We start from the raw sequence: 18,162 nt of genomic DNA on the forward strand, positions 1-18,162 counted from the left end.
TAGAAGGTTTAGAGATGGGTCTTGTGTGAACCACCATGTCACATATATTCGTGGCTCTTTTGTAGGCTTGCAACGGTTGTTGGAAAGGGAGACCTCCAGATGTCAGGATCTTACAGTCATCTCTGATGATTTTCTGGATCTTATTAGATAGTGGGTTGAATGTGGTTATACACACTATCAGTTCCGTATTGGGTTTGGTTATGCGGGGTTGTAGCAATTGGTCCCTATTGTTGTTACGTGCTCTTTTGTTGGCTCTTCTGACAAGATGTAAAGGGTAATCTTTTTCTTGTAATTTGGTGGACACTTTGGTGGTATGTTTTAGATAATCAGTGACATTCGAGCAGTTCCGTCGTAGACGTAAGAACTGCCCCACGAGGAGGTTCTCCTTCAGGGACCTTGGGTCAAAGATCTGAAATTGATGCAGGTTGTTATGGGTTTATAGTAGACCTCTGTGGCCAGAGATCTGTTGTTTTCATAAATGAGTAGATCCAAAAATGGCAGTTGGTTATCACCTACTGTCATAGTAAAATTCAAGAAACGGTTAGCCATGTTGAGCCAGTTCGAGACGGCGAGGGCCTCCTCTCTGGTTCCTGTCCAGATAAGTAGAATATCGTCTATGTACCGTTTCCATAATTTGATCTGCTGTAGGAATGGATTATCATCATGGAGAACCACCTGTTTTTCGAAATTGTCTACATACAGGCAGGCAAGTCTACGGGCAAAGGTACTGCCCATTGAGGTCCCCTCAATTTGTAAATAGAATGTATTTTCAAATTCGAAGTAGTTCCTTGTCAGTGCAAGGTGTGCTAGATCGAGTATGAATTCAGGGGGTGTTCGTGAAACTCCGCTGTTTTTTTCAAGGAGGTCGCATATAACCCCCAGGGTTGCTTCCTGGTTGATATTTGTGTAGAGGGATTCAACATCTAGTGTAATCAAGAGTTCCCTGGTTTTGTCATCATCATCAAAACAATCTTTATTCGGATTGTACTCCATAAAAGAAAGGAAAAAAAGAACAGTCTCTTTAAAATAAAAGGATATACAATAAAAGTTTTCCAAATACATGACTAATAGAGAGGGTAAAAATCTTTGTTGTGACAAGTTATGCGATTACTCATTCTCATATCGGAGTTTTTCTAAATAGGACAACTTTTTCCTTTGCTCAATTGCATGTAAGATAAATTTTATCACTGCTTCGCATTTCTCATTCGTATCCAGTTTAAATAAATAGTTAAAAGCTTCTCTGCAATAAAATAACTGATTAATAATAAATAGTGGTTTTAAGAATTGTTTCCTAATATCATGATAAAATTTACAAGATAAAATAAAGTGCGTTGTAGATTGTGCAAATCGTCCCACACAGGGGCACTTCGGTAGGCTTTTACTCCAAATTCTCATTTTGGGGAAGGCTACTAACAAATGTAACATTCTAAAACGTAATCGGGTCAGATAAAATCTATGCTGAGTATTCACAACTGTCAATAAATAATTTGGTATAACCTCATTGTTTTCGATCATGTAAAGAGCTACCGTTGATTTCATGCATTCTCTGTTTCCTCTTTCGCTAGCCCTCCAAGCCATTAAATAATTTTTCAGTTCTTTCTTGCTAAATTGGAGAACTATGCCTGGGTTATCTAAGTTAGGTGTTAGATTTATACCTCTCAATAGATCTTTTATGTGCATGAACCATGGGATTCTGTCCCGGTGTTCTAGTGTAAGGCAATCTTTAATAATCTTTCGGGTAAGATGCGTCCCTTCCTTTGACCAAATACCATGCCAAGCCGTCAACGCATTTGTCAAAGGACACAGACTCTAGCAGAACCAGGACCTCGTGGTGTCTTTTAAATAAGTGGGGATTTTCTTCACTAGCGGTTGCAGAAAGAAGTCACAGAACTGGGAAAGTGGAAAAACAGAGCCAATTCCAGATACTATGGGTCAACCTGGTGGAGGGATTTTACCTTTGTGTACCTTGAGAAGGATGTAAAAGTAAGGTATTTTTGGATTAGATTGCATCAGGAAGGCTGCTTCATGTTTAGTGAGCCAATCGTTCTCGACTCCTTTTGTCACAAGAAAGGAGATTTCCTCCGGGATATCAGGTGTGGGGTCTCGGGACAAGCGTTTGTAGTGTTGAGTATTTCCTAGCAGGCGCTGGCATTCATCTCTGTACATTCTTTGCGGTAAAATTACCTTCGCCCCACCTTTGTCTGCTGGTTTAATTATGATGGAAAGGGCGGATGTCAGATGTTTCAAAGCAGTTAGTTTGTTCAAGCTCATGTTATGGAACAGTTTGTTCAGAGTCTCGGCAAGACTGCTGATTTTACCTGACACTGACTTTTCAAAGGCTAAAATCTCAGGTGACATCTGTTCTGTGGAAGGGCAGAAGGTAGATTTGGGACATAGTCCTGTATTTCACTCTGGTTCATTGAACCTTTTACCTAAAAAGAATGTTTTAAGGCGAATTTTGCGAAACAAGTCTGCCAGTTCTGTTCTGGTTTTCAACAGGTCTACTTTAGGTGTAGGAACAAAATTAAGCCCCTTATTCAGTGCTTTGGACTCAAGAGTATCAATTATTCTGTCACTTCAGTTGATGATGTTCTCATTTCTACCTGCCATATTAGTAGCCACTACATTCTGCTTGTCCCTGGAGCATTTTCTCATTGTGTCTCGATCTCTGGAGGGTCTTCTCTTGAATGCCATTGCACCCCTTTCCTTTTCCCTTTTCCCCTCCCTTGGCCTCTGTCTAAAAAAGGTTGAGGTGGTTCGGGGAATGACCATTGTGCTGGGTGTTGAAAGAAGGGTGCCTGATACTGGGTTGGGGGTCCATACTGAGCTGGCCATCCCAAATGCTGGTTGTTGTAAGGGGGATAGGGATGCATCAGTGGTGAACAATTCCACCTTCCCCAACATTGACCACGACGTCCGCAGGGTTGTCGTGTGTTACCTGATGAGTCACTATCATTGTCTGAGCTGGTGTTATTGCCTGATGAGGTGTCAGACATACTGCCGGTTTTAGACACATAGGCGGTCATTCTGACCGACCGCCGCCCGCCATCGGTCACCGCCGAATGAATGGAGCCGGCGGAGATGCAGGGGTGCGACGGGTGCAGTGGCACCCGTCGTGATTTTCACTGTCTGCTAGGCAGACAGTGAAAATCTTTGTGGGGCCCTGTTAGGGGGCCACTGCACTGCCCATGCCAGTGGCATGGGGAGTGCAGGGGCCCCCAGGGGCCCCACGACACCCGTTCCCGCCAGCCTGGTTCTGGTGGTGAAAACCGCCAGAAACAGGCTGGCGGGAAGGGGGTCGGAATCCCCATGGCGGCGCTGCAAGCAGCGCCGCCATGGAGGATTCCCTGGGCCAGGGGAAAACCGGCGGGAAAACCGGCGGGAAAACCGGCGGGAAAACCGGCGGGAAAACCGGCGGGAAACCGCCGGTTCCCCTTTTCTGACCGCGGCTTTACCGCCGCGGTCAGAATAGCCCAGGAAGCACCGCCAGCCTGTTGGCGGTGCTTCCGCTGCCCTCCACCCCGGCGGTCAGAGACCGCCAGGGTTGGAATGAGGGCCATAATCTGGTTTTGTGTAGGGAAACACTTTCTCCTAAGAAAACCGATTTAAATCTTTCTGAAATTTAGAGATTTTTTGTTGAGTAAGGTATTCCTTATATTCATTCATGTTCTTATTAATTTCCTCTAATTTCTTTTTTAAGAGAGGATACTCAAGCCTGATTTCAGATTGTTTTTGCTTGTTTTGATCTGTATCATTAATGCCTCTGAGAGTCTTGTCGCTGTTTTTATGATAAGAATGAGCCAGTCCGTGTGCATTTCCACGCTATTAGTGCCCAGTCTTTCCTAAATTCTAGATCTTCTAAGCATATTCGTGGTTCATTAGAGACTATGAGACCCTTAGGTGCCGAGTTGCAACATAAATACTCGGTCAAGACAGCCCCATGAAGGATGGTCTTAAGGTGTGTTCGTTTCAACTCTACTAACGTGTCCCAGTCCCCTAGCTGAGACAGGCTTTTGGAGAGGGCCGTATCACCGAGAAGTGAGGGGCTGACAGAATTGCTGTCACTTCTTCATCGTCAAAAGTAAGTCCCTCTGCCATGTTTATGAAAGTGCTGAAGGGAAATTTTGGAGTAATACTGCCTTGTCATAAAAATCCTTAGTGTGAACATGTAGGCCTGGAGATTTCGGGAGCAAATTTGCTCACAAGGGAACTCTCGCAACTGTAAAGCTGCTCTAATTATCATAACACATATGGAGAAGAAGGGGAGACAACATGGTTAGACTTTGACGAGGAGAGTGTGAAGGAAGGAGAGATCAGGGATGAGGAGGAAGGGGACAGAGAGCTGGGATGGTGGGGGTACGGCGGGGGGGTTCATGATAACACTGTCATTCAGTAGTTTCAGCCGCCTGTCACGATGGGAAGGTGCAGGAAGGAGCGGACAGAAAAAGGAAGGACCCAACTGGCTAGGCAAAAGGCACCAGAGCGGCCGCTGACCTTGACGCCATGTAAGGGTAGTAGTGCGGTGCAGGCCATGGTGTCAGTGGAGTTTGAGACCAAGGAATGTGTTGGGGGTGGAAAGGCCCGCTTAAAAAAAGGTGTAATCTTGGTGGACGTTGGGGTGGCAATGGATGACAGGGACGTTAAGGGGGACAAGGACGCAGTGAATGAGGCACAAAAAGGTGTCAAAGACAATGGGACGGGAGACGATCAAGGCACGGACAGCAAGGTGAAGAGTAAGAAGCTGCCTTAAATGGGCACAGCCTTTGGGGCCCATTTTATGTTGGTGACAAGTTGGAGATGCTCAAGCTGCTGCACAGGGAGGTGAGGTCAAAGGAGGGGTGAAGGGAAGAGGAGTACGAGCTTGCCAAGTGCCCCAAGCTCCGGCTATGATCGAGAACTGGACAGGGGCTTTCCTAATTTTTGCTAGCATTTACTGTGAGCGTTACCCAGAAAGATCGGTTGCGCTGTTTAAATACCTTGATATTATTCGGAAAGCGAAGCTGAACTATGGGGGATATGTGTAGGCACAGTATGATGAGGAGTTTCGGGTGCACATGGCGGTGGACCCTGAGGTTCAATGGAGCGAGGTTGACTCTGATTTGTGGCAGCATACCATGTGGCCGACTAAGTTTGGGAAGACCATATTTACGGCCAGTGGGCTCTCTATTATGTATCGCCCTTTTGAGACCGCAGGAAAAGAACAGGTGACAGCAGCAGGGTCTGGTGCAGGACAGACAGGGACATGCTGGGATTTTAATAAAGGGTTGTGGACTAGGGAATATTGCAAATTTAAGCATGAGTGCTCAAAATGTGCGGGATGGCACGCTCTGGTCCACTGCTAAGGTAACATCACCCCATCTACAAGTGGGGCAGGACAGGGGCAGGCACGGTAGGGGGGAGGAATACATCAAGGGTGGCAACCGATGGGAAGGAGAAGAGGGTGACGAGGGATTGTGGGAAAAGGCTCGTACTCCAGTAATCTGGAGAGGCTAAAATTTTGTTTGGAACAGTATGAAAAACAGGATGAGGAGGAGTTGCTAAGAGAGGGGTTTAGTCAGGGGTTCAGGTTGGGATACACAGGTCCGCGGGAGCATCGGTGGGCTGAGAATCTAATCTAAAATCAGTGAAAGGACATGAGGAAGTGGTGAGACATAAATTAAGGAAAGAAGTGGCGGAAGGTTGCATGGTGGGCACTTTTGCTGAATGGCAGATGCAGAATCTTATTGTCTCACCGATCGGGGTGGTGCCTAAGAAAGAGGCAGGAGAATTCCAGCTCATTCAGCATCTATCATAGCCAGAGGGTGCGTCAGTAAATTACTTTATCCCAAAGGAGTTGACGAGAGTGTAATACACCAAGGTGGACGTGGCCATTTTGATGGTGGAAGCATTGGGTGGACCACGTGCTCATGGCTAAGACAGACATTAAGTCAGCTTTCCGACTGTTGCCGGTACTTCTACAGGATTTTGAACTCTTGGGCATTCACTTTGAAGGAGAATGGTACGTGGACAAAGCCTTGCCAATGGGTTGTTCCATATCTTGCTCTTTCTTTGAGTATCTTAGCTAATTTCACAATGGCGATTCATGCAGGTCACAGGCCACACAGCAGTGACCCACTATCTGGATGACTTGTTTTTTGCAGCCCCGCGGGCTCCGGGCACTGTGCAGAGATTCTGAGCCAATTAAACACGCTCATGGAGGACCTGGGTGTGCCCCTGGCCCCTGAGAAGACAATGAGCCCTAGCACTCCGTTATCCTTTTTGGGGACTGAGTTGGACTCAGAGGCCATGATGGACTGCTTGCCTGAGGACAAAAAGACTACTATATTGGCAACAGTCTCTGATATGCTGAGTAGACAAAAAGTGACAGTTTGTGACATACGAGTGCTATTGGGGCATCTCAACTTTGCTTGTAGGGTGGTGAGAGCAGGGAGGACGTTTTGTAGATGACTGGGGTTGGCACTAGTGGGACACAGGTTGCTTCACCACCATGTGAGGCTGACAGCGGGTACAAAGGAAGATTTGCTCATGTGGTATATCTTTCTGCAAGACTTTAATGGCATCTATCTGCAGTCGTGGTAGGAACGTGAGTGGGATGCACAATTTTTTGCAGATGCGGCAGGCGCTACAGGTTTGTGGCATTTACTGGCAAGGGAAATGGTGTGCGGAAGAATGGACAGCTGAGTGGAAGCAGTGGGGGGACAGCATTGCCTTTTTGGAACTGTTTCCTTTGGTGGTGGCTATCTGTGTGTGGGGACAGTATCTGGAACATAAAATCGTTGTTTTTCAGGTGGAAAACTTGGCAGTAGTGCACGTTGTGAATAGGCAGTCTGCAAGGGATCCCCATGTGCTGCAGCTGTTGAGGGTGTTCATCTTGGGCTGCTTGCGCCATGATATTTTATTCAGGGCAAGGCATGTGCCAGGTGTGAACAATGACATTGCGGATGCTTTGTCTCATTTGCAGTGGGCGAGGTTCCATAGGCTGGTCAAGGAAGAGAAACTGGTCAGGACGGAGATGCCGAAGGTGTTATGGAGCATAGGCAGTGGAGGATGCTTCTCTTGGTGGTGAACTCTTTAGCGCCTTCCACAAAGTGGGCATATGCGCGGGCATGGCAGGATTTTATGAGATCTGGGGCAAGGAGGCAGGAGTCGCCAGGGGAGCGAGTGGAGGACGTAACTGCAGTTCAAATATAGACATGATTTGGAGAGGACAGTTGAGGGTCACCAATGCGGGTAAATTGGCATATATTGGGTTCGTAGCTAAGCTACTTTGGGAATACCAGCCGTCGGCCGACGAGCTGGGGCAGAGGATTTTGGAAAGATGGGCCAGGGAGGTCGGTCATAGGGGACTTGCCAGAAGGCCGATTATGCTAAATTTGCTAAAAGAATTAGTATTGGATCTACAACCATCTGCGTGGGGGAAGGGGAGGCACTGCTTTTTGGACATTGATGTCTTGGATGTTTTTTGGAGCCTTTCGAGTCTCAGAGCTTTTGGGGAAAGGGTGTTTCACTGCCACAACCTGGCAGGATGTACACACTGGGCGAAGGGGAATTAGTGTCTTACTGCATAGCTCAAAATGGACCAGGCAGCAGTAGGATCAGCAGTAGTGTTGAGGAAGTACCCAGTAAGGGCGATATGCCCTTTGTTCTTAGGCATCCAGTTGAGCAATCAAAGTACGGAAGGGATGGGCCAGGTTTTCAGACATAAGGATGGGACGGGGGTAACACCCTTCCAGTTACTTGCGGTGATGATGAAGGGTTTGATGGTGTTGGGCCACGACGCGGCGTTGTTTGGCATGCACTCGTTAAGAGTAGGGATGGCTACGGAGGCCAGTAGGCAAGGATGGGGCAGTTCAGAGATAATGGGGGTTGGGCGTTGGAAGTCCGATTGCTATCAGCAGTACTGTATGTGCGTAAGGAAAGGGCAATGAGTAAGGGGGGCAGCATCTAACTGTGTGCTTTGCTTCCGCAGGTGTTGTTCCAGGTCCTGATGCGAGTGGCATCTCGATTTGGATAGTGGGGTATTCTTTCATAAATTGGGCACAGCATCAGGTGAGACAAACCAACATTGGCGGGAATCTGGGATTGGACCTGGAGCTTTATCAAGTGCGTTGGGAGGGAAAAGGGGTTATGAGATGGCAGGAATTGCTACTGGTGTTACAGAGGTTACAGGGGATCCTGCTCTGACCTGCTGTTGCTACACTTAGGGGAGAATGATTTGGTGGTGCAAACAAACTTGACGTGTTGAAGACCATAAAGAGGGATTTGCTCAAGATCAAAAGGCAGTGGCAGGGATGTTATGTGATTTTGATGGCGTTTGTCTCATGGAGGTTCTGGAGAGGACCTAAAAAACCGGGAGCGATAGAGTGCACATGCTCAAAAGTCAAAAAGGAGATGAAGGGTTTCTGCGGGGATGCAGGGATTACTTGCTTGAAGCATGTGGACTTGAGATACAAGGATGTGGAGTTCTTCCGGGGTGATGGGGTCCACCTGTCCTTTATGGGCATGGAACTGTATTTGTTGCACATGCGTGAAATACTGGAAGAGCTGTTAAACGAACACTAGGCTTGGGGGGGGCAGAAAAAGTCGAGCGGCCGCCTTTTTCTGTTGGCGGAGGCAGGGTGTTTCACATGGCATACAAATAGATACGGATAGCGAGCCTGGCACTACACATTGAGAACAAAAAGGGGGTGGGCAACAGCAGGTCAGGTCAACACAGGAAGTAAAACGTTGCATTAAGAGTTATGCTAGTTGCAAGTTCATTTGTTATGTTGCAGCATGAGGCTGTTAATGATAGCAATGGTGATTAAACAGTTGGATCAGGTAATGAATAATAGATCGCAAGGTCAAGCATAAAGGGCAGAGGGAGGGGAGGGGATGGGGGAGTTATTGTAGTATAGTGAGGTATTTAGTTTTGTAAGTCAAAGGCCAAGGTTTTGAATTGTGAGTGCACCTGTTTTCCAATAAAGCGGTCTTTTTCACACATAAGTAAGTGTAAGGTTGGTATGTCCCCTCTTCCCCAATGGAGTCTAAGGGAGGAACTGCTGACCAGAGGGAGGACTCCCCCCAGGAAAATTTGGGGAAGGAATCCAATCAGAACTGCTTTGGGCTGCTTTGGGCTATATGGTTGGGCAACTGGAAGGGGTATATACGGGAGCAATTTTAAGGTGTGGGGCACCATTTTGTAAAAGGTGACATCATGGTTGGCAGTAGTGGAGGAATACTTTTGCCTCCCCCCCCCACGAAAAAAAAACAGGCCCTTAAGGGGTTCAAAATTTCATAAAGGTTTTGGATAGGCCGTCTTGCTGGGTTACGGGTGTACAGGGGAGTTGTTTTGTAAGGTTGTTGCTTGGAGCAGGCGGAGGCAGGGTGTTTCACATGGCATACAAATAGTTACGGATAGCGAACCAGGCACTACACATTGAGAACAAAAAGGGGGTGGGCAACAACATGCCAGGACAAGACAGGAAATAAAACGTTGCATTAAGAGTTATGCTAGTTGCAAGTTCATTTGTTATGTTGCAGCAGAAGGCTGTTAATGATAGAAACAGTTTCAACGGGGAGTAAACAGTTGGATAAATTAACAAGTACCAGATCAAGCTGTAACGGCAGGGGAGGGGAGGAGATGGGGGTGAATTCTGGTAGATGACTGGCTGTATTGTGATGTATTTAGTTTTGTAAGGCCAAGGTTTTGAATTGTGAGTGCACCTGTTTTCCAATACAGCAACCTTTTTCACAAACAAGTAAGTGTGAGGTTGGTATTTCCCCTCTTCCCTAAAGTCAAAGTAAGGAGGAACTGGCAAAGGCAATAGCTCTGCCTCTGGTAGTTTCAGGTGAGATCGACTGCCTTTTCCAATGCCTGTTTTATTTAGGAACGGACCACAGATGGGTTTTTATTACATTGTTTGCCTACAATAAATATGTTGATTTAGTGACACTTTGATTGCCCTGTAACCTAGTGATATAGTACAGAAGAGTTACTTGAAACAGAGCTTCACAAATGCATTTGACTCTCTGATAAGCAATAAATCAACTATGACCTGTTTTCCAGGTTTCCGTTGCATTGATGATGGACATTAGCTTTTGAACTGGGCTAATTTATTCCACTTATGTTCTGCTGCTCTTCCTGGAGCTATCACGTTTAGGTCGAGCCTAGGCAGTGTGCATGGGCTGTCCCTCGACATGTTGTAACTGCTCTGTGGGCTCTATGCTTGCCTACTTGCTTTTGATTGGCTGTTTGTTACTATTATATTTTTTGTTTTCTGTTGGGTTCTGGCATGCGTTTCGTCATGCCTCCTTTCGTGTTTGTCCCTCCCCAACCACGGCGACCCACTACAATCTCCTTCCATTGGTTTCTTTTATTATATGTTTGTGGGATTTTTTTTTTTTGTGATTGCAGTCACACTGTACCAACCACCACGCATTATGCATTGGCACAGTTTCCAGTCATACCAGTGGCAGTCAAATCTTTCGACTTGTATCAGCACACTTTCATGACTTGTTTTTATAAGCTTGTGGAAGAAAGGCCTTGTTATAAAGCCAATCTTTTATTGTGAGTTGTTTTGTTTCTGCGCATTACATGCCGGTTTAACCTTTCATTTGTATTTGCACACCTTCAGGACTTATTTTTATAAGCTGCTTGTGGAACAAAGGCATTGTTATAAAGCCGATCTTTTATTGTGAGTTGCTTTGTTTCTTCGCTTTACGAGATGGATTAACAGAGATGGCTTAGCTTTTTATTATGCTTCGGTCCAACTACAAATTTTACTAGTGCAGGCTCAGCTTTTTTTATTTTATTTTTATATATTAGTACAGCTTTCATTCGCACCAGTTCCCACTTTGCCTGTCACCATGGATGTGCACTGCTTTCAATCCCAGCAGTGCCTGCTTTGCCTCTCATCATATGTGCATACTGCTTTAAATCTGAGTAGTGCCCGCTTTGCCTCTTATCACGCGTGTGCACTGCTTTAAATCCCAGCAGAGCCCGCTTTGCCTCACATCACGCATGCGCACTGCGCACTGCTTTAAATCCCAGTAGTGCCGGCTCCGTCTTTTATTATGTATTTGCACATTTTAAAAGTTAATTAGTGCCTGCTTATATTTTTATTATGAGTTGGCATAGCTACAAATGTCACTGATGCCCTGTTTGCCTTTCATCATGTGTGTCCTCTTTAAGGACTGTTAAAGAAATCTGAAGTTAGAAAGCCATCATTTAATTTCTCAGTCGCATGTGTATTATTGTGATTTGCTGTGTCTGTTTGCATTACTTTACTGCTATATTGGACTTTTTTTTTTTTGTCAACCACCCGTGGAATAAAGTTTATTTTATACAGATAATGATTTATTGTGGATTGCTTTATTCATTTTTTTAACATGGAGGCTTAGCAGTGCTGGTTCTGCCTTTCATCGTGTATAGGTACAGCTTAAAATACTGCCTGTGCCTGCTCAACCTTTCATGATGCATTCATACGCCTTAAAATTACAACAGTGCCAGATCATCTTTTCATCATGCATTGGCACAGTTTAAAGTAATATTAGTGGTGGCTTAATCTTTTACCCTGAATTAGCACATCTTGAGATTCAATCAGGGTTGGCTCAAATTTTATTATGCATTGGCACAACTCTAAACGTCACCAGTATCAGCACAGCTGTTTATTATTTGTTGGCACATCTGCAAATATCAATACTGCCAGCACGCTCTTTAATTATACACTGGCACAAATTTAAACCCCACCCCTCCTGGCTCAGCTTTGCCTGCTCAACCCTACATTATGCATTGGCACTTTCTTTTAAAAGCCCACCAGTGTCAGCACAACTTTAAATAACGTCAGGGCCGGCTCCGTTTTTTTATCATGTATAAATACGGTTTCACAACCGACCAGTCCTGGCTCCGCATTTTATTATGTATTGGCACATTTTAAAATGTCATTAGTGCCCATTCATACTTTTATTATGCATTGGCACAGCTATAGATCTTACCTGTGCCCGCTTTGCCTTTCATTACTTGTCTGCTCAGTTTCAAATTCCACCAGAGTGGGCTTGACTTTTTATGTTGTGTCAGTGACAAAATGAGGAGTAAATTTATTGGGAAGCAGTAACAGCTTTCTTATTGATTTTTAAGCATAACTAAATACCACTGAGGTGAAGTTGTGTGCATACAGCACTGTTTTATGGTTGTTATTCTTCCTATCATGTTTCAGTTAATTCACAAGACCGCTGCTCATTTGATGCTGCATTAAGAAACCAGCTCTGTGGCTTGTGTTCAGCTTTGTAGATGCTAACGTTTTTTTTTACCTGTATTTTTGATTTGCAAACAAGTCTGTTTAAAAAAATGAAATCTAGAGTATTTTAAGATGTTTTAATTTTTGATCCGCCTGTGAAACATTGTGATTTGCTCTATACTTGTATTGTAAGAAGTACCGATAATGATATTTTTGGCTGCACAGAGTTCCACTTTTACATAGAAGTTAGCACCTTTAAAAATACACCTACAAATTATTTAAGCTTCTTTCACTAATGCTGACTACTTGCCTCATCTTTATTACTGACAAAAAGGTGTAAAGGCATTTCTATTGACTTGTATGAAGATAGTCTGAAGTCTTTGAAGGTTACATTTGATCCTCAAAGCCTCAAAAGCCTCAAAGCAACATTTTTTCCCACTCAACAACAGCAATTTAGCCATAAGGATCCTGCAGTGGCAAGACAAGGTTGAGTAGTTTGCTGATGTGTTGAGAAAGATACCGCTTGCCTTACATTGGAAGATAATTAGCTTATCTTAAAAGATCATTATCATGAATCTAACCAACATATGTGGATGTTGTTTGCCCCAGGCATTGATGTATTGTCCCTAAATGTATGTATGGCAACTTTCACAGCGAATTTAACAACTATTTAAAACAGTATACTACCATGTGAATCACTCTGACTTGCTGTATCTGTTAGCTTTAATTTGCTACACTCTTTTCTGTTTTTTTTTTTTAATATGCTACCCCCTTGAATTAATGTCTATAATATAATACTGAAGTTGTATTGTGACTTGCTAAGTTTGTTTGCTTTTTATGGCGTCTCAGTGTCAGCTTAAGCTTTCCTCTTGCATCCGAAGAGCCTAAAATAATACCTATACTAGCACACATGTTCATGATGCATAGGCAGTTTAAAAGCCCATCAGGCCTGGCTCAGCCTTTCATGATGCATTGACACAGTTTAAAATCACACCATTACTGCCTCAGCTTTTCCTCATGCATCGGCACAAATAAAAATGTAATTAGTGCGTGCTCAGCTTTTTATCATGCGTCAGAAAAGATTCCAGTTTTATTAATGCCCCCTCACACTCTTGTCATGAGTCAACCCAGCTTCAAATCTCACCACTACCGGACCTGCTGTGCCTGCTCAGCATTTCTTCAGGCATTTGCACTGCTTAAAAGCTCCTCAGTACCAGATTAGCCTTTCGTTTTGTGTTGGCATAGCTTAAAATAACACCATTTCCAGCTCAGCCTTCATTATGCATTGGCACAGTTTTAAATTGTATTAGTGCTTGCTTAGCCTTTCATCATGAATTGGGACAGCTTCAAATCCCACCAGTACCTACTCAGCTGTTCCCACTCGGGGTTTGATTATGCAGCTGCACATATTCAAATCCCATTACAGCAGGAAAAACATTATTTGGGGTTGGTACATACATTTATTGGGAGGCAGTAACAGTTCTGTTATTACATTTTTGAACATGCATAAGCACTACCAAGGGGACGTTGTGAGTTCGCAGCACTGTTTTGTGTCCTACTTTAATGTTATTATATTTTAGTTAATTCACAAGATTGCTGCTTACTTTTTGCTACATAAAAAAGGCTCTAAAGTTTAGAAAACTTTGCTCTGGCTCACAGGGCCACTGGAATAATGTGGCAGGAAAGGAGCAACTTAAGAGGCAGGGTTAATCATTTTATGTGCAAGAAAAGTCCAATTATGCATTTACAACGCCAATAGCACTAACTGTCACAAATGCGAGACCTGTTGCATTGCAAATGCTTGTTTTTATTTCTTGGCTATGACTTCTGGGCTGTCCTCAGGTAACCTTGTTTAATGCAATGAGCAGAAGGCGCGGGTGAATATTAAACTAGTCAGTAAATTTGAGCGAATTCTATAAACATTTTACCTTTAGGAAGGCGGGCGTGAGTAAGTATACTTAACTGTATTTTTTGTTGTATAATTTATTTAAAACATGTCGATGTAATAGAAAGAGAAATAACAGCTTCACCCGTGATGAAAAAACCTAGTAAAATGCGTGGCAACTACCTTTAAACTCAACTCGCCTTAGTCTAGACCTGAATACAGAAGCTAAAAGTAAACGTTGATCGAAATTGCATGTAGTGAAGTAAACAAAAGAAAATCTTATGACAAAGTGCACGTTCGAACCAATACAATCAATGGTGAGTTAGCCTGCCCTATGCAAAAACCTAAAATCAGTTAGTCACGATGGCCACTCCGATACACTTAGGCACATATTTATACTTTTTTAGCGCCGCATTTGAGCCGCTTTTTGACGCAAAAACGGCGCAAACTTACAAAATGCAATTGTATTTTGCAAGTTTGCGCCGCTTTTGCGTCAAAAAGTGACGCAAATGCGGCGCTAATATATATTTCATACCGATATTCTTTCAAAACTGAAAATATGGCGTTATCTACGGGTATTTGGAAATCGTGGCACGAATTTCTATTCAAACCTCCAAGCGTGCTGTTGTATTGAAGAAAGATCCCCACCCAAAATGTACCAGGAAGCGAGTATTGAGTCGAAAGTGCAAAGGTAATTATAAAAACGTATTCAGATAGTGCAATGCTTAAATGAAAAATAGTTTGTATAAACATCAAGGTTGTTTTTTTCAGTTTATGCATTCCGAGTAATGTAGACATTCCTGTTCTTATTCCATCCTTAACTACATTACTGCCGGTACTCAAAATGTTACACTTACTTTTCCCGAAGTTGCCATGTTTCCAATCCGACCGTGATGCGGGGACCGTAGCCTGTCTGCAGACCCTACTTGACACTCACAACGCAGATCCCTTTCAGTTCGGCGTTTGTATGTTTATTAAACACGCCAAACTGAAGGCGCCTGAGTCATAAACCCAGCCCTTATTAAAAAAAAACACAGAGGGAAAGAAACAAGGTTTCATACTTAGACCTACAGTTGCCAAAATGGAAACAAACACACGCTAAAACACAACATGAGAACATCTCTCACAAGTCAAGAGAGCAGGATGCTAGACACTTAGGGCCGTATTTATACTTTTTGACGCAAAACTGCGCTAACGCAGTTTTGCGTCAAAAAAATTAGCGCCGGCTAACGCCATTCTGAAGCGCCATGCGGGCGCCGTATTTATTGAATGGCGTTAGCCGGCGCTAGCAGACCGGCGCTGCCTGGTGTGCGTGGAAAAAAACCACGTACACCAGACAGCGCCGGCGTAGGGGGAAAATGGCGTATGGGCGTCTTAAAATGGGGCAAGTCAGGTTGCGTCGAAAAAATCGTCGTAACCCGACTTGCGCCATTTTTTTTCGACGCCCATCCCCCATCAACATGACTCCTATCATTGTAAAGATAGGAGTCATGCCCCCTTGCCCAATGGCCATGCCCAGGGGACTTATGTCCCCTGGGCATGGTCATTGGGCATAGTGGCATGTAGGGGGGCACAAATCAGGCCCCCCTATGCCACAAAAAATAAAAAATAAAATACTTACCTGAACTTACCTTAATGTCCATGGGATGGGTCCCTCCGTCCTTGGGTGTCCTCCTGGGGTGGGCAAGGGTGGCAGGGGGGGTCCCTGGGGGCAGGGGAGGGCACTCTGGGCTCATTTTGAGCCCACTTGTCCCTTAACGCCATCCCTGACCCAGGCGTTAAAAAGCGGCGCAAATGCGCCGTTTTTGGCCACGCCCACTCCCGGGCGTCTCTTTTGCCCGGGAGTATAAATACCACGTAAAGGCCTGGGAGTCATTTTTTAAGACGGGAACGCCTCCCTTGCATATCATTAACGCAAGGAAGGGGTTCACGCTAAAAAATGACGCACACTCCGGGCACTTTGGCGCCCGAAGCGTCTAACGCCAGAGTATAAATATGGCGTTAGTTGGCGTTAGTTCTGCGTCGAATTTGCGTCGAAAAAAACGACGCAAATTCGGCGCAACCAGAGTATAAATATGGCCCTTAGGCCCGTATTTATACTCCGTTTGCGCCGAATTAGCGTCGTTTTTTTCGACGCAAATTCGGCGCAAAACGAACGCCATATTTATACTTTGGCGTTAGACGCGTCTAGCGCCAAAGTATGGGCAAATAGCGTAATTTTTTTGCGTGAACGCCTTCCTTGCGTTAATGAGATGCAAGGAAGGCGTTCCCGTTTAAAAAAATGACGGCGACGCAAATGCGTCGTATTTATACTCCCGGGCAAAAATCACGCCCGGGAGGTGGCGGGTCAAAAATCCCCGCATTTGCGCCACTATTTAACGCCTGGGTCAGGGTAGGCGTTAAGGGGCCTGTGGGCTCAAAATGAGCCCACAGGTGCCCTCCCCTGCCCCCAGGGACCCCCCCTGCCACCCCTGCCCACCCCAGGAGGACACCCAAGGATGGAGGGACCCACCCCAGGGACATTCAGGTAAGTTCAGGTAAGTATAATTTTTTATTTAAAAAAAAAAAAATTGGGTGGCATAGGGGGGCCTTATTTGTGCCCCCCTACATGCCACTATGCCCAATGACCATGCCCAGGGGACAGAAGTCCCCTGGGCATGGCCATTGGGCAAGGGGGCATGACTCCTGTCTTTACTAAGACAGGAGTCATTTAAATGGCGTCTGGGCGTCGAAAATAATGGCGCAAATCGGGTTGAGGCGATTTTTTTGCCTCAACCTGACTTGCCCCATTTTAAGACGCCCTAACGCCATTTTCCCCCTACGCCGGCGCTGCCTGGTCTACGTGGTTTTTTTCCACGCACACCAGGCAGCGCCGGTCTGCTAGCGCCGGCTAACGCCATTCCATAAATACGGCGCCCGCATGGCGCTTCAGAATGGCGTTAGACGGCGCTAAATTTTTTGACGCTAAACTGCGTTAGCGCAGTTTAGCGTCAAAAAGTATAAATATGGGCCTTAGGGCCATATTTATACTTTTTGACGCAAAGCTGTGCCGGCGCAGTTTTGCGCCAAAAATTTTACCGCCGGCTAACGCTATTTCGATGCGCCGTGCGGGCGTCAAATTTATACTTTGACGCACGGCGGCGCAACCAACAGGTGGGAGTAATTTTTTTTTACGCACACCGTGGCGTCAAGTCGTAAAGGAAAACAACGTTAACGCGACGTAAATGACTGTGGGTCGATTTACGACAGCACAACCCGGAAAGCGCCGTTTTTTTTGACGCAATAGCGTCAAAAATACCCGCGAACACTGCCCTTTTAGCAGAGGAGAGCCCAAATGGATCCCAGATGCCACTACAGACCCCAGGAAGATGACAGCAGACCAGGAACCAGCCAGGATGATCCATACAGGAACCAGGACATATATAGAAAAAAAGAAAGTGTCGCTTCAGTGCAGAGGAGCAGGAAATCCTGGTTAAAGAGGTGACGGAACACCAGCACCAACTGTTCATCACCTCTAAGTTGCCAATCAGCAGGAGAGAAGCCATATGGCAACAAATTGTTGACAAGATCAACAGTGTGGCTGAAGTACGCAGGACAGTCACCGAATGTAAGAAACGCTGGCATGACTGCAAACGTAGGACAAAGGAAAAAATGGCCAGGAACAGAAAGGCAGCACTGCAGACTGGAGGTGGGGTCCAGCACACCAGGAGGCCCTGGACCACATGGAGGAGATGGTTGCAGCCGTCATCCCCGAGGAGATCGTCACAGGGATTCAAGGACAGGACAGAGCAGACTACCACGAGACAACGCACATGCAGGGTAAGTCGCATGGGGAATTAAAAAGCACTAATGTCAACTGCAACCAGGGGGGGAAATACCTACTACACATTGCATGTAAGTCATCATATACATGGAGTGGCATGGGTAAAGGGGCACGGCAGGGGGGCATGGCCCGTTCTGAGAAGACCTGGGGCACACCATTACACAACACCAACAACAGTCCCATGGGGGCATGCTGTCATGCCAACCATGGAGCAAAGGGAAAGCCACGACAGGAGG

The 18,162-nt window shown here is 45.4% G+C and overlaps 1 protein-coding gene across 1 annotated transcript in view; it reads right to left on the reverse strand.

Moving 5' to 3' along the window:
- LOC138289760 (alcohol dehydrogenase 1-like) overlaps positions 1–15,059 on the reverse strand; it is a 510,381-nt gene extending 495,322 nt beyond the window's left edge. The window contains exon 1 of the mRNA XM_069230194.1: positions 14,961–15,059. Coding sequence (XP_069086295.1) covers positions 14,961–14,978 — 18 coding nt within the window. The 5' untranslated portion in view covers positions 14,979–15,059. The remainder of the gene's footprint in view (positions 1–14,960) is intronic.
- Between the last annotated feature and the right edge of the window lie 3,103 nt (positions 15,060–18,162).

This window comes from Pleurodeles waltl, chromosome 1_1 (genome assembly GCF_031143425.1).
Source record: "Pleurodeles waltl isolate 20211129_DDA chromosome 1_1, aPleWal1.hap1.20221129, whole genome shotgun sequence".
In the NCBI taxonomy this organism is placed as follows: Eukaryota; Metazoa; Chordata; class Amphibia; order Caudata; family Salamandridae; genus Pleurodeles; species Pleurodeles waltl.